Below are 25,583 nucleotides of genomic sequence, written 5' to 3'. Positions count from 1 at the left end.
TCAGTTTATGATTGATCAACCTCACATTTACCATATTTTACAAGACTTTCTATCAGTTTATGATTGATCAACCTCACATTTACCATATTTTACAAGACTTTCTCTCAGTTTATGACTGATCAACCTGACAGTAACCTATATTTAACAAGATTTTCTATCAGTTTAACACCGATCAACCTCACAGTTACCTATATCCTAGCAGCCTCACAGTTACCTATATTTTACAAGAGTTTCTCTCTGTTTATGACTGATCAACTTTACAGTAACCAAGGCAGTGGACGAAATATTGGGATATAGCGGACATTGTGATCTGCTGTGAATAGGTAATTCCTGGTCGTTTATGTACGTGAACATGTGCTTTTCCCGCTCAACACCTCCGCGTCGAGGGCATTACTCTCTTTCAAAGGGTTAAGTCGCTATGATTATTGTGTCGTGGAATCACTGCGTAGTTGAAAAAAAATCCTCCGGTCTAATCCATTTGCAGAGGCTGTTTATTATAGGCCAATACCGACGTAGCTTCCGTCACCTTACTAGCTCCAACAATCTGGAGGTCTAGAAAAAAGAAGTTTGAGTGATCTTTATACTATTATATAAAACGCTTGTTTCTGTCTTACCTAAAGTAACTGATACCAGGAAGATAAAGTGTACGCATGTATGATGTATAAAACAGCAACAAAACAAAAGATGTACGGATGGTATTAAATTACACGCCTCTAAACACCGCATATTGACTGCCTAATACAACACTGTTTACAAAGAAATATATGTGGTTTTGAACGTATAGATATGTAGGTCTATTTCTCTGAAAGATACGTGCCACCTGCAACATGGCTCGTGCATTTATGTCCGCGATACCCAACCTTATTACATACTCATTTCTATTCCCTGGTACCGGAAACGTCAATATTTTTCCATACACTGACGTAATTTGCATTACTCTTTTATTTAATTCAGTATTGTCAATCTTATTCAGGCTATTGAACCCATAATATTTACATTACATGTTTACGTGTAGATACGTATGTAATAAAAAAGTTATTATATTTGCACCAGGAAATATGCACTCGTTCTTTAGTGTTCTTTAGTGGTCCTATTTAAAGTCGCGTATATGCACCTCGTGCACATTTCCCCATAAAAAGCTATAGTAACCTATTATTACACGACCTGTATCATACATAATTTTGAACAGATCTAAAGACAATTAAACAGTCGTCATCAGAAGTTTTCGAATTTCCTCTTTTCCTTTTTTCATATCATTGAACACGTGTGTGCGAAAAGAAAAGCCTTAAAATAAGTACGCATTGTAATAAAAATGATTCGGGCTAATGCACCTGTCAATATTTTGCCCGCCCAGGGGGGCGGCGGGCCGACCCGGGGGAATTTGACATTTCAAAAATTTTGTTGTCTAAATCCCCACACTAGGGACAACCTTTTTTGTCTAAATCCCACGCTAGAGCCTGGTTGGTACATCAAATGTTTGTCAAATTCCCGCCTGTCGGGAATGGTCTTCTGTCTAAAGTCCCGTGTATGCCCGCCGCTCCCCCGGGCGGGCAAAATATTGACAGGTGCATAACTACCCCATGTACCCAATATAATTAATATGCAGAAAGCCTACTGCAAAGTCAGGTGTTTAAAATGCACGAGTTCGGGAAAACTGACCAGGGGCTATAAATGAATGAGTTTGGCTTTACGGCGAACCGACACAAAAATGTCAAATATTGCCGAACCAGGGGCTGCTAGTGACAAGAATATCAAGTACACATAGAATGCCGCCCCATCCCGGACTGATACCCCAAATCAAGCCACTGTTTATTCTATATTCTGTTTGTATTTATGAATATGGCCCTTGTTATTTAGACCAGAAGCAAGCTATGCAGCCATTCCTGTTTATTCTGTAGGGACATCTTCTGATGGACTATATTAAATACAAATATTAGCGTTTCAGTATTTCTTCATACAGTGTATCATGTCAAACAAAAGACATTTCTTGTATTAGATTATGAGTTGGTTAATCCTTAACGTATTTAAGATATAGTACAATTGTAGCGAATGTTTAGGTAATAACGGATGTTAAACAACTCAATATCTTTTTAATATGTATATATACAGACAATTATCAACAATTGTTCTTTGAACAACATAAATATGTATTTACACAATAAGTGTTTCACATACATACAAAACACCCCAGACCAAAATATTTAAAATTGTTCTTTTGCAGCGACGTATATTTTGTATGAATTCATATTAAAATTATCAGTGATACTGTTAAACTGTCCAACGCTCCTGCTACGCCGCTGAAATAAAATATTAAAACCATCTACAACTGTATACAAGATATTCTTCGATTATACATTTTAATCAGTTTTCTTCAGGGATCGTTCTCGCCTCCCTTACTGGGCGTGTCGCGCGGCCCATTTCACCCTCCGCTAATTATCGGCGTGACCTTCCAAAATTAGAACAACCCACATGATCAAATAACGCTGCATACATTGTATGCCAGGTCGCATGTCAATCATGCGTAACTACGCCACACCAGCCGCATTGCAACTCAGCAGGTGCTTCTTGTACATTACAAAAAATAGTTCTTGCACTTATGGCAGTTTTTATCTTAATTACAGAGATGTTTTCTCAAAACTTTGTCTTTTGTTTGATTAGATATGTAAAAGAAAAACAATAGTCTGTGTACATTTATTCAAAATATTACTGTTTGCTATTGTTTATTAGTTTGCCCACGAATTCCATTGATTAGAAGGGGAGGGTGTGACGTCAAACTAAGGCGAGGTCAACAAGAAAGAAACAAAAATGGTGGATCACTAATTTAAATATTTAGCAAAATTTTGGCAAAAATATCAAACAGGATCATTAAAATCAAAAGAACATTTATTAAAGGATAAAATTTGAACAGATATGCCTAACGAATCAGCTGGACAGGTGAGTACATTTGAAATAAGCGTCGTTTTTGAGAAGAGAAATTTCCGACACAGCAAAGAAGGCAGGCTATTTTTAGACATAGACCGCCGCCTGCGCATGTAACCCCGCCTCGTCATTTGTTAAATATCGAAAATCGTGTATTAATAATGAACATCAATTGTCTTGTAGGATGTTCAGCAAAGTCCTTTGGCACTATTAGCTCAGACATGCAGTAAAATTGGAAATGAGGACGGTACCGGCCAGCAGAACGTACAAGGTGTCAGAGTTCAAGTTGCGGGTCAGGCAGGCGAAGTTATCGCCCCTGGGTGGGTGCAGCTCCCGACAATGGTAGACCCATCAAAACAGAATCAAATGCAGGGTGCAATTTCGCTTGCCGGTGGACAGGTAATTTGTTAATTGAGATTTCCCAGTTCCAGTGTAGATTTCTCTTTTGAATTATTTTTTTTTTGATGATCATGACCATACGATGGCAGGCACAGCTATGGGAGGGGTTGCACCGTGGCGTGGTTCCACCCCATTTAATACACGGGTTAAATGCATATTCTTTGTGGTTATTTTTTGTTTGTTTTTAAATTTAATTAATTTCCCATTTAATCATAATGTATCCGAGACCAGTGCAACAGTCATTCAAGATTTGAAATTTAAAAGCCTAGCTGGTTTTGTGGACATTAAAATCAGGAAGTGTCTGATCTGTACAGGTTCTAGACTCACACTAGAGGTACAGATCCATACCCCTAGACTAGACAACTGGAGTACGAAATATATTTTTCCATATATTAGGCCAACATTTTTTTATTTTCTGGTTTACGGGAGATTAAAAAAATTTGGGTCGGGGGGACAAATAAAAATAAAAAGTCCCAATTTTGAGCAGTCGACCAAATAAATAAAAATAAAACATCCAAAAGGATACATTTTTTAAATTTTTTCTAAATGTAAATAACCTTGAAACACCAAAATACATAATTATATAATATAATATTTTGTTCTAAAATAAACTGTTGATAAAAGATTATAAGAAACATATCAAAGCCTTTAATGAACTGTATTTGAAATCCAGTGTAATAAAAGTGGTCTAAAATGATGTCCTTAGTATTAAAAAAGGTTTGTCACAACATAAATTAACATCATTTTGTTTAATCTATTTGTGCCAGTTCAATTCCGCATGATTTATTTGGTGTTCCTCGTTTTTTTATGTTTCAAAAGACAACATTGTAAACAATCAAGTGGACGCTTGTATCTGCGAACATTAAAATGTTTTTAACCGACTTAAGCAAAATAATTTTATGGTCATATAAATTATAATAATCATTGGTATTAAGAACGTCTGTGCTTCATCAGTCAATTGCTATCCATACTTTTTAAAATTAATTGAGCAAGTCTACCAAAGTGTGAGTCATCTGGGACCAACATGTCCCTCTTGTTTGGAAATAAGGCAATGCCTTAGGCCCTATGAAAATTTCTCATGGTGTCTCTTTGACAAGAGTAACTGAAGGTGCTATCAAGCAATACGTAAGACACGATGGAAAATATAAAAAATATTGAAATTTATAGATTCCATTTAACTATTAACTGTAAAGATATTGAGTCATCATGGCCTTAATTTGACTAAAACATGTTTAAAAAGAATTGTGTTTCTTTCAAATATACAGATTCTGCAGCAGGCGCAAGGTGGACTTCAGATTGTTGCCCAGCAAGGTCCTAATGGTACAATTACTTACAATGCTGTCCCACAGTTCCAGACAGTGAGCATGGATGGACAGGCAGGTCAGGATGTAACAAATGTGCAAGCTCAAGCCAGCTTGGCACAGCAGCAGCAGCAACAACAACAACAAGCATTTCAGACAATACCCATCATGACACCTTCTGGACAGATAATACGAGCACAGGTGCCAACTGCATCTGCCATGCCCGCTAACATGGCCTTTGCAAATATGGGGGGAGGAGGTATGGTTAATTTTGGAGGAAATGTTCTCAATCTGAGTAACCTTGGAAACGTGCAGGCAATTGGTGCAGTAAGACCTGGTGGAATAATTCAGCCAATACAATTGCAGTCGAATACCATCCCACAAATCCAACAGTTTCCAAACTTTGTACAAGTTCCTGTTTCAGCCAATGGACAAACAGCATTCATGCCAGTTCAAATGCAACCATTCCAGCAGATCCAAGATTTGACACAGGCTACTGGTAATGCAGGTTCCGCACAGACAGCTACAACTGCTAGTGTACAGCAGACGACACAGATGCCACAGCTAGTGGAGGTAATTAGTCAGAACACATCAAAAGCACAATCTTTGATGAAGTCTGAGGCATCTAAAACTTCAGTAGCAGCTGTAGGCTCCTCACCAGCTGCAAGTTCAGGCACAGCTTCAATGTCAATGTCGCAATTACAAAATATGTCAATGCAGGGGCAGACAATCGCTGCAGCTGCTGCAGCAGCAAACATTATCCCACAGATGCAGTTGATTCCGGTTGGCAATGGTAGCTACATGCAAGCGGCAGTTTTTCCATCACAGACCAGTATAAGTAATGGACAAAACATATTTACGGTTGCTTCAGTGACTCAGAATTCCAATACAGTAACAACAACCACAAATGCAACAACAACTATTTCGTCACCGCAACAGACAAATTTGTCCAATATTTTAAATCCACAAATGATTCAAGGACTTTCTGGACAAAATTTTGGTAACATCCAGATTGCCAACCAAGGACAAGTAGTTGCGGCACCAAATCAAATAATAAATTTAGGTAATGTGAAAAACGGACAGTTTCCAATACAAGTTCAAAATATGCAAGGAATCCAATCTGTTCAAAACATTCAAGGTTTTCAAAATCTTCAAGGAATTCAAATGATTAATGGACAACCCATTCAGGGGCAGATAATTGGAACTCCGATATCGGGTCTCCAAGGTTTAGGCACCCTGGCGTTAAACGCACAAGGTAATTTTACTGCGGTTGGACCTGTCGGAACACAAGGAAGTCCCCAACAGCTTGCTTCAATAAATGTGCTAGGTCAGCAAGGTATTCAAGGTGTTCAACAACTACAAAATATAGCTGGTACACAAATTATTACAGGTAATTCATAGTTATGCAACTTTTAATTTATGTAAAAATAAGACTCTTAACTTATGCATTTACAGTTTGTTTTAAATTGCAGACAGTATTACTTTAAAATGATACTTTTACAGCTATTTCATTTAAAAAACCTGTTCATATTAAGGCAATGACTTTATGCACATATAATTCTTGCATGCAGTAATATTCAAATTTGCACTTGCTCGTAACTCCGGTTGCAAGAAATAGAATCAACAGTACATTCAAAATTGCGCTCAGTTTGGGCTCATGAATTCTCAAAAACGACATGTTTAGGGGATTTTTACATTTAATTCTGGTCATATGTTTACTAAGATTAGTAAGAATTGGAAAAATAGAAATGGTCGGAAAGAAATAGTTTCTGCTAAATACATGTATGTAGTTTGAGAACTCCCTTTTAAAAAGTCCTGAAACCTGGCAGACACATTTCCAGTGGGCTGTGAATGACCCCTATTGACTTTGAAGTTGATGAGTCAGGTTCAGTTTTTTTGGTACAAAAATATTTTATGCTCAAACATATTCCTCTCAATATATTGAGAATACCTGTACCTACAATTCTTTTACCTCAGTACCTGTCAGGTGCATTTTCCATGGACAGCGGATGACTCCAACTGATTCAAATTAGTGGGTCAGAGGTCAAAGTGACACTGACTGTTAGTACAAAAAATCTTTTTTCTCAGTATTTTGAGAACAATTTAACCTGTAAACATTGCCATTTGGCAGTAGATATTCCATATTGATTTTGAGGTCAAAGGTTAAAGTCATAGTGGCTTTGAGTACACAACAGTTTCTGCTAAAAATATTTTGAAAATGACATGCCATACAACCCTCAAACTTGGACAAATTATGTGATGGTACTGGTCAGGCACATTGCATCAGGCATATTATGTTCTGCACAGTAGTGCTGTTGTTTACTAAACTACGTACCAGATTTTGAAAATTTAAAAAAGGATTGGTGGATAAGATCTGCTTAAACTGTCAAAAGTTAATGCATTAGTTCTCAGCACACATGAGATCATTAATGACTAAGATCCTTAATGTGTAAAATTAAATACAATGTGCATGAACTTTAAACAAGACTTTGTGTAAAATTCAATATTGTTATGAGGTAACTTGGTAAACAGATGTTTGCAATCTGTTGCATTAAGATGGGAAAAAAATATTGAACCAGTGCTGTACTTCTGCCTTTTATGATTGACATTGTTAATTGAAAATGTAATTTACTGAGTCATTAGCTTAACCTTTACCCTGCTAAATTTCTGAAATGGACTGGTCCATCATTCAATTTGGGCAGCACCACTTATTATTCAAAGGGGTGTTCACTGAAAATTTACTGACTAAATAGCCAACAGTGCAGACCGTAATCAGTCTGCACAGATGTGCATGCTGATCTTGGTCTGCTCTTGTCGCAAAGGCAGAATCACTTGCTGCCAGCAAGCTAAAGCTTAATACCACTGATGGAGAAGTTAAAGGTTTTATTCATTTGACAGTTGAAATTGTTTTATGTCGCAGTTTGACAAAAGAGAATACGTGTATCTTGAGTCATTTGTCCTCTAGTTCTAATTTTATTGAACTTGTGGAGGTAACAGCTCAAGCGGAAATTAAAAGTTAAAGGGAGAAAAAGTGGCTTCTCTTCTCTCAAACCCTCTCGGTATGGATTGGATACCATAAAGAATCGGAAATGAAGAATGATTGGTGTTAGCTGTAGAACATTGTAACATTCGCTTACGCATATGCCATAACCTGTACATTTAAAGTCAGTCTCTGACAACTGGGTCATGAGTTGACTCTTTGGCTTAGTGGTTAGAGCATAACTAGCACCCAGGTTCAAATTCCATCGCAGGCAGTTGGGATTTTTTGTCATAAAATACTATGCTCTTTGATTTGTTACGGCTAAAAGTCATAGGAACATATTTCACAGTTGACCTAAAATTAAAACCGGTAAAATAATTTTGATATATTTTGATTTTTCACAGCACAAGGTCAGCAGATCCCAATTCAGCAGGACCCTAGTGACCCCTCCAAGTGGCAGGTTGTTGCTACAGCTACATCACAGACAGCCACGCCTCTCAACATTCCAAACCTTATGTCTCCGCTATCTCAAGGATCCTCACCGGACACTCCGACATCGGGTAAACGGCTGAGACGAGTTGCTTGTACATGTCCGAATTGTCAAAATAATGAGAACAAGTAGGTGATACTTTATGAATTGAAATTAGTATGCCTTGAAAACTTAACGCAGAGAATTGACTGCAGTTTTCGAAGCAACTGAAGAAACATAAGATTTGAGAGCATGTAAAATGGGTCAAATTTTGTTGGCAAAACATTCATTTTAGTGGGGGAAAGTAGTTCAACAACATTAATATTTGGAATTGGGTAGTTTTTGCCAAGTGGAACTGAACCTGCTTATCCAAAGCAGTTTGAACATGCTAAAATGAATTGATGCAAATACCCTTATTAAAACAACAAAGCATTATCAAACTTTGCCCTGGTGACTGTTTTTCTTTCATTTTAGCTCACCAGAGCACAAAGTACTCAAGGTGAGCTATTGTTATCACCCATTGTTAGTCATACGTGGTAGTGCATTGTCCATTGGTGTTGTGCATCATCAACAGTTTGAGTGTTATCACTCTACAGGTCAACAGTTTTAGCCCGATCTTATTGAAACTTGGTCAGAATAGTATGTCAATAAAATCTCAGTCAGTGTTTTTTTAAAGTTTTTGGGGAATGGTGGCGGGGCCCGTAAGGAGGGGAAAATTGCGTAACGACTAAAATAGGGGGAAAATTGCATCATGATTATTGATAAAAGCAATACTTTTTATAAATATGTTACACTAAAAAAGAAAATGATTTAAAAGCACATGTCTCATGTTTTACATTATCATGTACATCTAGAAAGGGTTTTGTTGGTTGGTATATGTAAAAATATATATATATATATTTTTTTTTTTAAAGGGATTTTTTTCAGAAATATTGGAAAATTACATACTTTTTGGACAGGGGAATGGGGTCGAATTTCAGCCCCAAAAACAGCCTAAAACATCACTGGCAGTCAAAAACTAGGTCACTAGGCCAAGTATTAAGAAACCTTGATAACATTCTAGAGGCCATATTTTCTATCTCAGCTTTATGAAACTTTTTCAGAATATCTTGATGAAAACTGGGACAGATTAAAACTGGGTTACCTGAGGTCAAAAATTAGGTCAATAGGTCAAATAATAGAAAAGCCTGTTATCAATATCACTAGAGGCCACATTTCTGTTTGGTCTTCTTAAAACTTTCTCAGAATGTTTGTCTCTATGAAATCTAGATGAAGTTTAAAACTAGATTACCAGAGGTCAAAAACTAGATCACTAGGTTAAGTCATAGAAAAACTTTGTTAACCTTGTCTAGAAATGAACTTGTTCTTACTTTATAATACTAAAATGATGTTAGTTAATAATAATTTTAATACTAAGTAATAATTTAACAGTTTCTTTTACAAATTTCGACATTTCTAGCTCTTAATCAAAACATAAAATTTCAGCAATTTATTTTTTATGTGCTTGCAGAGACAATAAAAAGAAAGTACACATTTGTCACATGGAAGGCTGCCAGAAAGTCTATGGTAAAACGTCACATTTACGAGCACATCTCAGGTAAGACACTGACTTTACTTTAAATCTTCTTATAGATTTGATTTAACTGTTACAACAGCTGTCCTTAAGTGCCAATTGACGGCTATATAACTGTACTCTTTCTAAATACCACATGTAATAGATAAGCATTGTTAACACTAGAAGTCACATTTTCTACCTGATCTTCATGAAACATGGTGAGAATGTTTTGCTTTATGAAGTCTAGGTCAAGTGTGAAACTGGGTTAGCTAGGTTAAAAAGAACAGTTGTTACGTTTCATAATGCAGTGAATACAGGAAATGATCTCTTACACTGCCCTCTTGTTATTCAAATTCCAGGTGGCATACAGGGGAACGACCTTTTGTTTGCAATTGGATGTTTTGTGGAAAACGTTTTACACGCTCTGATGAACTACAGAGGCATAAACGAACTCATACAGGTACTGTAGTGTATAGTTTCTTGAAACTTAAAGGCTTATAATGCCTTTGTTTAAAATGTGGCTGCCACATTATTTGTTTTGAACATAAAATAGATTATGTTTTTGGTAAATCCTATTTTCAATAAAAGTTTACTGATATATTTGTCAGAACTTTAAATATTTGATTAACATTGCAGAAATTATTTCTGAATCTATTATTGTCGAGCCCGCTTGCAGAAGCGAATACAAAGTTGTCCAGATTGCTGTTCGAAGTATGAACGTGCGTCTGTCTGGATTTGTTTGTCCGAACCATAAGTTTGACATGCATGGAGCAATCTTGTTATGCCCCCCTTTGAAGAAGGAGGGGTATATTGTATTGCAGATGTCGGTCAGTATGTAGACCAATCCGTTTCCGGATGATAACTCAAGAATGCTTGGGCCTAGGATCATGAAAGTTGATAGGGAGGTTGTTCATGACAGCAGAAGACCCCTATTGATTTTGAGGTTAATAGGTCAAAGGTCAAGGTCACATTGACCCAGAGCAGTAGAACTTTTGTGTACAGTGACCAAATAATTTCTGTTCCTTGAGCAATTACTGAATGCATCAAGGGGGTCATTTACTGTTCTACAAGCTCATGTTTTTATTTGGCATGAATGTTAAACTCAGTGAGATGGAGTGTCCTGTGCAAACCCAATGTGCCTATCTCAAAGGTCAAGGTCACAGCTGGAGGTCAAAGGTCATGTCAGATATTGTCCGGTCCATAACTTTGACATGCATTGAGGAATCTTGTTTATATTTGGCATGAATGTTAACCTCAGTGAGATGGAGGGTCATGCGCAAACCCCAATTCCTATCTCAAAGGTCAAGGTCACAGTTGGAGGTCAAATGTCATGTCAGGTCTTGTCGGGCCCATAACTTTGACATGCATTTAGGCATCTTGTTCAAATTTGGCATGAATGTTAACCTCAGTGAGACGGAGTGCTGTGCACAAACCCCAGGTTCCTACATATATCTCAAAGGTCAAGGTTACAGATGGAGGTCAAATGTTATGTCAGATCTTGTCCGGTCCATAACTTTTACATGCATTGAGGAATCTTGTTAATATTTGGCATGAATATTAACCTCAGTGAGACGGAGTGTCATGCACAAACCCTAGGTTTCTATCTCAAAGGTCAAGGTCACAGTTAAAGGTCAAATATCATGTTAGGTCTTGTCCGGCCCGTAACTTTGACATGCATTTAGGAATCTTGTTTAAATTTGGCATGAATGTTTAACTCAATGAGACAGACTCTATCTCAAAGGTCAAGGTCACAGTTAGGGGTCAGAGGGCAGGCTCGACATATTGCCCATGGGCATCTAGTTTTGATTACCTCCCTTAATAGTTTTAACTGTAAGTTCATGTGTAATATTGACAGTAGTGCTTTTCTATCCATTAAATTATCTTTGTTTTCTACTTGGACAGCTGCTTCATCTGTTTTTCACATAAATTTTTAAGTCTTACGCAACTTTAACATTATGTTATTTAAGTTGTATTAAGAATATCTGTGCCAGTGAGTAGTTTGATACTGCTGTTGCTCTGAATATATATACTTACTGACAAAATTGAAAGAGAATATACATAAAAAGTGAAGAAAAAACTATATAAATTATTTCAGTAATAAGTGTTGAAATGGGTTCCATTTACTTGTTGTATAGGACTTTAAAATTGTCACACCAAACACAGTAGATAGACGTTTACTTGCTGAAGAGGATTTTGTTTCCGTCTTGAAATGAACTGAACACTTAAAATTGCTAATTTTCTAGAAATGTAAACTTCACCCTTAAGAAATTCCAGTACTTGAGTCTAATAAAACCAAACAAATACCATTAAACCTTATTAACTTACAAAGTGCTCAAAGGTGAGCAAATGTGATTTGTCGTCATCAGTCTGTCACCCATCAACCTGTATTGTTACTAAATTGGAAGTCCTTATTTCTCCAGTAATCATCATGAAACTTAATACATGGTTCTATCAAGTTTGATGATGGACAAGATTGCTCAGCAACACCTGTCACGGCCCATGAGTTAGTTAAACTTGATGTGTTTTTACATTGGAAAGATTGTATTACATGCGCTCCATATGTATTTCAGGTGAGAAAAAATTTGCATGTGAAGAGTGTGGAAAAAAATTCATGAGATCAGACCACCTCTCAAAACATAAACGTACTCATAACAAAAAAATGGTTGTTGACGTTAATGGACAAATTGTTAGCGAAATAGGGGATGAACCAAAGTTCACAGTGGAAGAAGATAATGACATGGTGCATATAAGTATTGAAGGAATGCAAGCCACAGATCTAGAATTTGCTGGAGATGAAAATGAAGATGATGTTGAAGATGAATCAGAAAGTCAAGAACTGTCTTTAGAATTGGCCAATCAGAAAGATTGAGACAGACTTGGCAGTGATAAGGATTGTGATTGGACAAAGGATTGTCTTTTGAGTTCAACAAGTTAAATACCTTGGCAGTGCTGAAACTGTTAAATAGTTGAAATTGAGGATTGTGTATAGAATGGACCAATCAGAAAGCACAAGACAGATCTGATTGTAATGAGGCTTGCAGTTGGTTGAAAATTTAGGATTGTATTCACAAGTAACCAGTCTGAAGGCTTGAGACAGACTGCCTTAGATTTTGGATATATTTTGTGACCATGACATTGTTCGGAAGAAGAATCATAGTGCAATAATATTGACAAGTATTGTAAATCCATGAAAATGAAAAAAGATATTTAAGCTTTTAAATTGAGGCTATAGCTTAAAGCTTTAAGTGTGAGTTTTATTTGTTTTATTTGAAGTAAAAAGAATGGGAAGAAGAGAGCTTTACCATGAAGTTACAATTACAGCTTTTTAGCTCACCTGTCACAAAGTGACAAGGTGAGCCTTTGTGATCGCGCAGCGTCCGTTGTCCGTCCGTGCGTCCGTCAGTGCGTGCGTGCGTAAACTTTTGCTTGTGACCACTCTAGAGGTCACATTTTTCATGGGATCTTTATGAAAATTGGTCATAATGTTCCCCTTGATGATATCTAGGTCAGGTTCGAAACTGGGTCACGTGCGGTCAAAAACTAGGTCAGTAGGTCTAAAAATAGAAAAACCTTGTGACCTCTCTAGAGGCCATATATTTCACAAGATCTTCATGAAAATTGGTCAGAATGTTCACCTTGATGATATCTAGGTCAAGTTCGAAACTGGGTCATGTGGCATCAAAAACTAGGTCAGTAGGTCAAATAATAGAAAAACATTGTGACCTCTCTAAAGGCCATATTTTTCATGGGATCTGTATGAAAGTTGGTCTGAATGTTCATCTTGATGATATCTAGGTCAGGTTCGAAACTGGGTCACGTGCGGTCAAAAACTAGGTCAGTAGGTCTAAAAATAGAAAAACCTTGTGACCTCTCTAGAGGCCATACTTGTGAATGGATCTTCATAAAAATTGGTCAGAATGTTCACCTTGATGATATCTAGGTCAAGTTCGAAATTGGGTCACGTGCGGTCAAAAAATAGGTCAGTAGGTCTAAAAATAGAAAAACCTTGTGACCTCTCTAGAGGCCATATATTTCATGAGATCTTCATGAAAATTGGTCAGAATGTTCACCTTGATGATATGTAGGTCAAGTTCGAAAGTGGGTCATGTGCCTTCGAAAACTAGGTCAGTAGGTCAAATAATAGAAAAACCTTGTGACCTCTCTAGAGGCCATATTTTTCATGGGATCTGTATGAAAGTTGGTCTGAATGTTCATCTTGATGATATCTAGATCAAGTTCGAAAGTGGGTCACGTGCCATAAAAAACTAGGTCAGTAGGTCAAATAATAGAAAAACATTGTGACCTCTCTAGAGGCCATATTTTTCATGGGATCTGTATGAAAGTTGGTCTAAATGTTCATCTTGATGATATCTAGGTCAAGTTCGAAACAGGGTCATGTGCTATCAAAAACTAGGTCAGTAGGTCTAAAAATAGAAAAACCTTGTGACCTCTCTAGAGGCCATACTTGTGAATGGATCTCCATAAAAATTGGTCAGAATGTTCATCTTGATGATATCTAGGTCAAGTTCGAAAGTGGGTCATGTGCCATCAAAAAGTAGGTCAGTAGGTCAAATAATGAAAAAACGTTGTGACCTCTCTAGAGGCCATATTTTTCATGGGATCTGTATGAAAGTTGGTCTGAATGTTTATCTTGATGATATATAGGTCAAGTTTGAAACTGGGTCAACTGTGATCAAAAACTAGGTCAGTAGGTCTTAAAATAGAAAAACTTTGTGACCTCTCTAGAGGCCATACCCTTGAATGGATCTTCATGAAAATTGGTCAGAATGTTCACCTTGATGATATCTAGGTCAAGTTTGAAACTGGGTCACGTGCCTTAAAAAGTAGGTCAGAAGGTCAAATAATAAAAAAACCTTGTGACCTCTCTAGAGGCCATACTTTTCATGGGATCTGTATGAAAGTTGGTCTGAATGTTCATCTTGATGATATCTAGGTCAGGTTAGAAACTGGGTCAACTGCGGTCAAAAACTAGGTCAGTAGGTCTAAAATTAGAAAATCTTTTGACCTCTCTAGAGACCATATTTTTCAATGGATCTTCATGAAAATTGATCTGAATGTTCACCTTGATGATATCTAGGTCTGTTTCGAAACTGGGTCACGTGCGGTCAAAAACTAGGCCAGTAGGTATAAAAATAGAAAAACCTTGTGACCTCTCTAGAGGCCGTATTTTTCATGAGATCTTCACAAATTTTAGTGAGAATGTTCACCTTGATGATATCTAGGTAAAGTTCAAAACAGAGTCACTTACCTTCGAAAACTAGGTCAATAGGTCAAATAATAGAAAAACCTTGTGACCTCTCTAGAGACCATATTTTCCAATGGATCTTCATGAAAATTGGTCAGAATTTTTATCTTGATAATATCTAGGTCAAGTTCAAAACTGGGTCACATGAGCTCAAAAACTAGGTCACTATGTCAAATAATAGAAAAAACGACGTCATACTCAAAACTGGATCATGTGGGAAGAGGTGAGCGATTCAGGACCATCATGGTCCTCTTGTTGTGACAGGTACTTAAACTGTCCCAAGTCCGGCATTGAGTGTGAAATTAATTCAGTCCAGATGAATGCAATATCGCCTGTGCTGAATAATTTCAGGTCTTAAATCTATATTTGAAATGTTACAAAATTGTAGAATTTTATGATTAGTTTTGAAAGAAGATTAATGCTACTGCTACATGTACGAGGATTGATCCAGAAGTAATGTCACTGCGTCCATTGCGCATATATTCATCGTTATATTATTATAGAAACTATATCAAGATGTAAGCTAATTCAATTATGATTACACGGGTAAACATTATTCCTAGGGTTACTACGTCTCCCACCACACAGTGGTGTGGGAGACATATTGATTTACTTCTGTCTGTCTGTCTGTGTGTCTGTGACAAATCTTGTCCGCACTCAAGTCGAACATTTCTCATCCAATCTTCATAAAACTTGAACAAAATGTGTTTGCCAATAATTCCTCGGCTAAGTTCGATAATTTGCCAAATCGGCCAAGGCACTTCGGAATTATGGCCCTTGAAACTTGTTTTGATAATCAAAGCTCCGAAAGTCTGATAAGGCAGTTGAGGTCTTGATGCATGGTTGACTCATATACTACTATTCAGATGATTAGGCAGTTGTGGGAGACATGCGCTTTTCTCAAAAGCAGCTCTAGTTTCATTTGAAATACATGGAACTTCATACTTCACCCCTGACGAAATTTCGCTGCACACAAAAACAACATTTCGTTCACAAACAGAAAGCAACTAAACAGAGACGGTCACCAATTGGCATTAAAAAACACCTCTTATGATATGAAATTATAATGAGGTGAAGTTAAGTCTTTCTGAAATCAGCAGTGAAAACTATATAGTGACATCCTTGCAGATTAATGTTCGCTGTGTAGTGCTAAGACTTGTTATTGCTTAATGACAAAAATATCAGTTACTTTTGTCAATTACGTCTGGCGTTCATTATTACCATGTTTTCTCGGCCTGTCAGTATCTCGATAAGTAAACAATAAATTTTCAAAATATTTTTTTTAAAAATTGCAAATAGAATAAGGTACCTGTGAAGGAATTTTTGTTGTTTTCTTTTCATTATACACATTTTTATGAATCCATTGGCATTACTTTTGGATCAGCCCTTGTAGTTGAGGGACATACTTCCAGAATGACACAGTGGTTCAGTGGTAAAACTGATTGAAACCAGTCATCATGAGTTAAATGCCCTGCTCAGCTAAAATAACCCAACATTGGGATAAGAGTCAGAACTGTTTATGGTTGCTTTACACCTGGCAGGCTAAAAAACCAAGGGATCCTCTTGCGTTTTTTGTATCTTGCACTACCTTCTTACTAAAATTACTAACAGTCTTCATTAAAAGCTACCAATAAGAGTTACAAGTGGCGACTATGAATGAAGGTAAATATATATTACAGAATAATGTAAGATTAATTTTGGAACTGTTAAAAGTAATTTCATTTATTAGCAACTGTAAACAGAAAGTTTTGTAAACATTTACATTTAGTTCTAGGCAGTGTTTGTATGTAAAACACTTGTAAAGTTTGTTGAAATGTTCTCTACTGCGTCATTCACACAGTAAAATGCATGTGCAGTAGTTTTAACTTAGCTGCACTTAATTATATGTAGCACACTCGCTAAACGGCAACAAAAATAATACTGTTTTATGAGATCTGATACTTAAGAAATGGTGCTAGGGATTTTTCTAGACCTCGGTGATAAATGACCATTTTGTGTCGGTTTGCCCTAAAACCCAACTCACTCACTCCAAAAAAGGCAGGGTGCTGCTAAAAAGGGGCAGGGTGCATTTTGCATGTTGCGCACCTTTATCTACAATAATCATAAGGTAGATGTCCATGGTTGTAAGTTATGCAATACAATCTTTATGCAGAACTTAACAGTTTATGGTATTTTAAATCAAGAAGACTTGCAAAACAAAATAAATGCAAACATAAAACAAACTGCATGTATTTATTAATGATAAGCATGTTAAATAGACAACCATTATACATTAATTTACAACTTGCTGTATGTTTTAAAAACTTCGATATTATTATGTATGTTTATAGGACTTCCCCTTTAAAGCTTACTATGCTGAACACGTTTGGTTTTGCCTTTGCGACCAGTGTCCATCCATGCAGTCTGATCATGATCTTCATTGTTCGCTCTTCAGCCAGTATCTTTTTGGTAAGCACCCCTTTTAACAGTTAATGGTACTGTCCAAATTGGACGATGGACCAGTTCATTATAGAAATTTAGCAGGATAAGGGTTGAGGAAAAAGATGATGATACTAGTTTATGTCTCCCATTGTAACTACACTGTATATATATATATATACATGTATGTTAAAATGAACCTGTCTCATAGTGTTAGACAATTACTGGATTATAATTGGTAAAAGGTATACTTTTATAAATCTAATTAACTGAAGATTAATTAAGTGATTTATTTTATGTTTTTATTATTTCTGATATGCAATGTGTAAGAGAGATTAAATTGATATTTATGTCTCCCACATGTAGTGTCGTAAATATATTGATTAAGTGCTGTCTGTCAGTCTATCCATCTGTCAGTCGATAGCCCTTTATTTATCAGATTTTATGATGTTTTGGCCACTTCTCTTATATTATTGAGCATATTTCCACCAAACCTTACACGAGTGATTAGTGTCAAGCCTTATTATGCATATCTTCAGCATTTTCCAGTTTGATGATTTTCAGCAGAGTTATGGCCGTTTATTAATCAAGTTTTATGATGTTTTGGCCACTTCACTTACATCATTTTGGGGATTTCCACCAGACATTACAGGAGTGATCAGTGCTAAGCCTTAGTAGATATTGTCAGAACACTCTGGTTCAGTGATTTTCAGTAAAGTTATAGCCCTTTATTTGCCATTGTTTACCCAAATATCACAAAAGTTATCATTGCCAAGGCTCTTTGTGCATATCATCGGTATGTGCCTGTTCACTGCTTTTTTTCGATGTAAATGAGATGTAAAACTAAAATTTGTAGTCCTGTTTGGCGTCATATAACCTATACTGTGTTGGTGTGCCATAAAACCCAAATAAATAGATAAATAAATGTTCACTGCTTTCAGCACAGTTATAGCTGGTTATTGGTAGAATTTTATGATGTTTTAGCCACTTTTCTTATATGAAAGGGCAGATTCCCACCAAACCTTAAAGGAGTGATCGGTGCCAAGTCTTACTATGCATATTATTGGCATGTTCCAGTTCGAGACATTGCCCTTATTTGTCAAACTTTATGATATTTTGGCAACTTCTCTTACACCGTTTGGCAGATTTCCATAAAATCTTAGAGGGGTTATCAGTGCCATGCCTATAGTTATACATATCGGCATGTTCTGGTTCAGTGATTTTCAAGAGAGTTATGGCCCTTGATTTGGCATATTTTACAGTGTTTACAGTACTTGCTGTGTACAATTAGGCTGAATTTCACCAAACATCCCCAGTGATTAGTGTGGAGAGTAGTTGTGCATATTATCATCATGTTCTGATTAAATGATTTCCAGCAGAGACATGATCCTTGCTTGTCAAATTCTTTAATCTGTGCTACTTCTCCTATACCACTGGTTGGAATTCCACCAAACTTCACAGGAGTTACCACTGCTAAGCCTTGTTGAATATATCATTGGAATGTGTTCCTGGGAGTTATGGCCCATAATTTGATGCATTTTACAATTTTTGCGTGGTAAGTGGTGGGAGGCATACCATTTTCATGAAAGTTGTTTCATATTTTTGCCTTCAAAGATTTTTTCGAAACTTTATTAGAAAGTAGTCCCAGTATGTGATGCTAGTTACCTACACGGGCATTCAGTAATGTCTAAATAATGTCTTTAAAAGATTTTAGTATTTCTGACTGTAGAACTTCAAACACTATGATTGTTTTAATATAGAAAAGAGACAATCCTTTCTCTAGTTTTATTATTTTGTAAAACTTACTTTATACCTTTTCCGGACCATTTGCCAGTATCTGAAACTAAAAGAAAATCTCCAACTAATATTAATTATACAGTATTCAATATTCAGTGGTAAAATGAACAACTTGATTATAATCAAAATATAATGCAATAACAGTCATAAAGAGTGATACAAAAAAAGAATTTGTTTTTTTTAATATCCTTATATAGTTTTTCTTGATAGTCAATAATCGAAATTTATTTGTTTTACTTTCCATGTTAAAGTTAGGTATTGTTGAACCTTAGAAGTTAAATTTTTATGATTTTGCTATAGCTTGCTATGTAATCTTTATTTTGTCTTATGGAGTGCAGATGCCATTAAATTATGTAAAAACAGTCATTTTAAGTTACACCAAGTTACATGAATTTGAAGATCAAGTTCAAATTCAAACCTGTAATTCAAATTTAAATTCCAGTTTATAAATTGCAATTAATTTTAAACTGAAAATGTTAAGTGTTGACTGAGCACAACAGGGTAAGTAATTGTGTTTCTTTTACATCATTAAAGCGTTATGTGATTATCTAAAACTAGCTTGTGATTGTTTGCAATAATATTAAATGAGCCGCACCATGAGAAAACCAACATAGTGGCTTTGCGACCAGCAGGATCCATGCTGTTCGCTTTTAAATCCTACTACAATCAGAGAAACCGTTAGCGAACAGCATGGATCCTGACCAGACTGCGCGGATGCGCAGGCTGGTCTGGTTCCATGCTGGTCGCAAAGCCACTATGTTGGTTTACTTATGGCGCGGCTCAAATACTGAAATCATGTTGATGTTACAGTATTGTGTACTTGAAAATTGATTGCAGAGAAACAAGGTATGCTGCTCTGTTTTCTATATGGCGCCAAATAGTACACCTTGATCTGGCATTTAGTTTTTGAAATATCTTAATTCACTTACAGCTTAATTGACTGAAGCCAGTCCTATCTTCTTAAATAATACATCAATTTTACATCAATTTCTTTTTAGAAGTAGATTTTATTGTTGAGTGTAATAAAAGAAGTGTTAAGAATTTTTATTTTCTAGAGGTACCAATAAGTTCGAACTTTGTATTTTCTAGAGTTAGCAGTAAATTCATGTCCAGTCTGCCTGGTTTACAGAATACATTTGAAGAAGTTTTTTTTTTTCAAATATCCCTATAGTTTGTTCTTGATAGTCTGTAGTTGAAATTCATTTATTTTACTTTGCTTTGGTAAATTTAGGTATTGTTGAACTTTAGAAGCTGAAATAATTATGATTTTGCTTTAGCTTGCTATTCAATCATTATTGTGTATCTTATGGAATACAGATGCCATTAATTTATGTAAAAACAGTCATTTTCAGAAGTTAAACCAAGTTTACATGAATTTGAAGATCAAATTCAAACTTGTAACTCAAATTTAAATTCCAGTTTATAAATTGTCATTAATCTTAAACTGAAAAATATTAACTGTGCCATGAGAAAACCAACATAATGCACTATGTTGGTTTTCTCATGGTGCCGCTCAAATGTTTAGAGCTGATTAAGCACAATAGTGTAAGGAATTGTGTTTCTTTTACATCATTAAAGCATTATGTGATTATCTTAAGCTAGCTAGCAATAACATTGAATGAGCCACACCATGAGAAAACCAACATAGTGCATTTGCGATCAGCATGGATCAAGACCAGCCTGCGCATCTGCACAGGCTGGTCTGGATCCATGCTGGTCGCAAATGCACTATGTTGGTTTTCTCATGGTGCGGCTCAAATACTGAAATCATTTTGATGTTACAGTATTCTGTATTTGAAAATTGATTGCAGAGAAATGAAGTATGCTGCTGTTTTCTATATGGCGCCAAATAGTACACCTTGATCTGGAATTTAGTTTTTGAAATATTTAATTCACCTACAGTTAATTGACTGAAGTCAGTCCTGTATTCATAAATAATACATCAATTTTACATCAGTTTCTTTTTAGAAGTAGATTTCATAGTGGAATGAAACAAAAGAAGTGTTCGAATTTTTTTTTATTTTCTAGAGGTACCAATAAGTTAGAACTTTGTATTTTCTAGAGTTAGCAGTAAATTCATGTCCAGTTTGCCTGGTTTGCAGATATATATCTAATTGTGGACATTAAAATAGCATTTCAATTCATGCCAGTTTCCATGTCATACATTTTTTGCTTCATGATTGCAATACAAGCGTACAAATACCATTGTCTATATGAAGCCTTGCTATTGGTCAATTTCAAAATGTTGCTTAGAATCAACCAATTGTATGCTAAATTCTTAGCTCATACTTCAAAGAATAGTGAGAGCTTTTAGTAGCTGTCACCCTGAAAACCATAGCCTTAGTTTTGCATATAAGGTCATATCTCAGTAACCATGACATGTACTGGATTGAAACTTCGCACAAGGCTTTCCAATAACTTTTGGTTAAATTTAATGTTAGTTATGGACCTTCTTTAGCTGAGAAAATTTGGTTAAAGTTTTGCAGGCAACTAACTGTCAAATAGTGTCCAAGAAACAGAATGATATATATAGTGAAATTTCAAAAAATGCTTTCAAGTCATCAAAGGTACTTACATAACCAAGGTAGGTAACTTTTGGTTAAATATAATGTGAACTATAGTGCATTGCGAAGTTTTTGCTTACAAGGTCCTATCTTAGCAACCTTAGCATGTATTGTATTTAAGCTGACTTCCAGTCAACAGACCTACTGAAATGGCAAAGTTAGATTTAGTATAAATTTTGGCCCTTTTTTGACTAAGAAAATTTGGTTAAAGTTTTGCCTTCAACTAACTATTAAGCTGTATCAACTTTTCATACTGGACTAAAACTTCATACATGGCATTCTCATCAATTATACTTTGATAAGTTTGATAATTCTTGGTTTAAATCAATTCAAATTAAGGCCCTTGTTTGAGTTAGAAATTTGGTCAAAGATTTGCATTCATTTTAGTATCATTGCCATTATAAACATTTAATTTGTAACTTGGCCTCCAAACTACATTTTTGTACCCCCCGACAACAAAGTTGTAAGGGGAGGTATACTGGTTTCAGGTTGTCTGTCTGTCTGTCTGTCCGTCTGTCCGTCCGTCTGTCCGTAGACGCAATCTTGTGCGCACCATCTCTCCTTATCCCCTTGACAGAATTTAATGAAACTTCACACAAGTGATCAGTACCAACAGTAGTTGTGCATGGGGCATGTTAGGTTCTTTTAGAAAAAAAATTTGCAGAGTTATGGGACTTTGTTTTTTTGTTACTATACTATATACATAGACACAATCTTGTGCGCACCATCTCTCCTCATCCCCTTGACACAATTTAATGAAACTTCACACAAGTGATCAGTACCAACAGTAGTTGTGCATGGGGCAGGTTAGGTTCTTTTAGAAAAAAATTTGCAGAGTTATGGGACTTTGTTTTTTGTTACTATACTATATACATAGACACAATCTTGTGCGCACCATCTCTCCTCATCCCCTTGACACAATTTAATGAAACTTCACACAAGTGATCAGTACCAACAGTAGTTGTGCATGGGGCATGTTAGGTTCTTTTAGAAAAAAAATTTGCAGAGTTATGGGACTTTGTTTTTTGTTACTATACTATATACATAGACACAATCTTGTGCGCACCATCTCTCCTCATCCCCTTGACACAATTTAATGAAACTTCACACAAGTGATCAGTAACAACAGTAGTTGTGCATGGGGCATGTTAGGTTCTTTCAGAAAAAAAAAAATGCAGAGTTATGGGACTTTGTTTTTTTGTTACTATACTATATACATAGACACAATCTTGTGCGCACCATCTCTCCTCATCCCCTTGACACAATTTAATGAAACTTCACACAAGTGATCAGTAACAACAGTAGTTCTGCATGGGGCATGTTAGGTTCTTTCAGCGACAAAAATTGCAGAGTTATGGGACTTTGTTTCTTGTTAACATACTATGTACATACAGTCTGCATATGCAATCTTGTGCGTGCCTAATCTACCAAACCCTTACACACAATTTAATGAAACTTCACACAAGTGATCAGTATCGACCCTAGTTGTGCATGGTGCATGTTACATTCTTTTAGATAAATATTCTGCATAGTTATGGGACTTTGTTTTTTGTTACTATACTGTATACATACAGTCTATATACATACAGTCCACATAATTATGCAATCTTGTGTGCGTCAAATTGCAATGTACTGTGTCAGTGCATGCAGGGGGTACATTCATCACCTTTAGTGATAGCTCTAGTTATGTAAGAACCCTGCTTGTGCATTTCATGGCAATTCATTAAGAGTACCAATTCAAACATCTATATTTTACTAATGTAAGCTTACCAGGTGTTCTGATAAATCTCATATTGTACTGGTTGATATTTCTTCATAAAACAAATTTTGTTAAATGTTTGTAAAACTTTAAACTTGTGAATTTGATCTCTCATTGTTGATAGTATATAAAAACTGATTTAAAAACTGTCTGTTGCGTTTGTTTCTTTTTAGCTCATGCTCCAACTTCCATCGTCCACGTAATTAAACATCTCTGAAGCTAGTAGTCAAAATTACCCCAAACTTAGTCTGTAGCATCCTGGCAAGGCCCGCTCTCAAGTTATTAAAATGGGGGTACTGGCAGCGAAAACTAAACTAGGATCGTGAGTTCGATCCTCGGGCGGGGCGTATGTTCTCCGTGACTATTTGATAAACGACATTGTGTCTGAAATCATTAGTCCTCCACCTCTGATTCATGTGGGGAAGTTGGCAGTTACCTGCAGAGAACAGGTTTGTACTGGTACAGAATCCAGGAAAACTGGTTAGGTTAACTACCCGCCGTTACCCGACTGAAATGCTGTTGAAAAATGGCATTAAACCCAAAACAAATAAAATTGAAAAGCCGTTTAAACAATTTCTTCTCATCAACTGCTTAATGGATCTTCATCAAACTTGGTCTGTAGCATCATTATGAGGGCTTGTCCCAATTTTTAGCTCACCTGAGCACGAAGTGCTCAAAGGTGAGCTTTTGTGATCGCCCTGTGTCCGTCGTTCGTCGTCTGTCCGTCCATCCTCCGTCGTCAACAATTTGACTGTTAACACTTTTGGCCCAATCTTGATGAAACTTGGTCAGAATGTTACCCTGAATAAAGTCTTGGACGAGTTCGATATTGGGTCATCTGGGGTCAAAAACTAGGTCACCAGGTCAGATCAAAAGAAAAACTTGTTAACACTCTAGAGGTCACAATTTTGGCCCAATCTTAATGAATTTTGGTCAGAATGTTACTCTCAAAAAAATTTTGGATGAGTTCGATATTGGGTCATCTGGGTCAAAAACTAGGTCACCAGGTCAAATCAGAGGAAAAGCTTGTTAACACTCTAGAGGTCACAATTTTGGCCCAGTCTTAATGAAACTTGGTCAGAATGTTACCCTCAATAAAATCTTGGACGAGGCCGATATTGGGTCATCTGGGATCAAAAACTAGGTCACCAGGTCGAATCAAAGGAAAAACTTGTTAACACTGTAGAGGCAACATTTAAGACTGTATCTTCATAAATCTTGGTCAGAATGTTAATCTTGATGGTCTCAAGGTCCAGTTTGAAGCTGGGTCATGTAGGATCAAAAACTAGGTCACCAGGTCAAATCATAGGAAAAGCTAGTTAACACTGTAGAGGCCACATTTATGACCATATTTTAATGAAACTTAGTCAGAATGTTAATCTTGATGATCTTTAGTTCAAGTTCGAATCTGGGTCATGTGGGGTCAAAAATTAGGTCACCGGGTCAAATCAAAGGAAAAGCTAGTTAACACTTTATCTTGATGAAGCTTGGTCAGAATGTTAATCTTGATGATCTTTAGGTCAATAGGTCAGGTGAGCGATACAGGTCCTTCATGGCCCGCTTGTTTTCAAATGGGGTTTGCTCATCTAAGGGCTGCTAAAGTTAAACTTCCTATATACCTTTATTTTTTACTTCTTTGCACCACTTGATGGATCTCAATCAACCTTGGTCTGTAGCATCATTATAAGGTCTTCTTTCAGTTTTGATCAAGTAGGGCATTTGGCCCCTTGTAGAGGCCGACAGAGTAAAAATAAAAATACCTTTAAGCAACTTCCTTCTCATGAACCACTTACTCGGTCTTCATCAGACAAGGTCTGTAGCATCATTGAAAGGTCAACTCCTCATTTTGTGCCGGTCCCCTTAGCTCAATAGGGAGAGCGCAGATCTACAGATCGCGGGATCATGAGTTTGATCCTTGGACCTTGGGTGAGGCGTATGTTCTCCATGATTGATAAAAGACATTGTGTTTGTAATCATTCATTCTCCACCTCTGATTCATGTGGAGAAGTTGGCAGTTACTTATGGAGAACAGGTTAGAACGGGAATAGAATCCAGGAGGACTGGTTAGGTTAACTGCCTACCATTACAGAACTGAAAAACTGTTGAAAATGGGCGCTAAACCCAAAAACAAACGAATCAAATCGGGACATTTGGCT

General features: G+C 36.4%; 1 protein-coding gene across 1 annotated transcript; it reads left to right on the top strand.

The window, feature by feature from the left end:
* The first annotated feature begins 2,782 nt into the window (after positions 1–2,782).
* Positions 2,783–23,576, top strand: LOC123539508 (transcription factor Sp4-like). The gene is made up of 7 exons (XM_045324159.2): positions 2,783–2,934; positions 3,103–3,318; positions 4,584–6,009; positions 8,004–8,217; positions 9,579–9,665; positions 9,983–10,083; positions 12,194–23,576. The coding sequence occupies exons 1-7, from the start codon at positions 2,911–2,913 to the stop codon at positions 12,490–12,492; spliced, it is 2,367 nt and encodes a 788-aa protein (XP_045180094.2). The 5' UTR covers positions 2,783–2,910; the 3' UTR covers positions 12,493–23,576.
* Positions 23,577–25,583: the final 2,007 nt, after the last annotated feature.

The sequence above is a fragment of the Mercenaria mercenaria genome, chromosome 18 (assembly GCF_021730395.1).
Source record: "Mercenaria mercenaria strain notata chromosome 18, MADL_Memer_1, whole genome shotgun sequence".
NCBI classification, from domain to species: Eukaryota; Metazoa; Mollusca; class Bivalvia; order Venerida; family Veneridae; genus Mercenaria; species Mercenaria mercenaria.
Note: the sequence above shows the minus strand (reverse complement) of the source record. Positions and strands in the feature narration are given on the sequence as shown.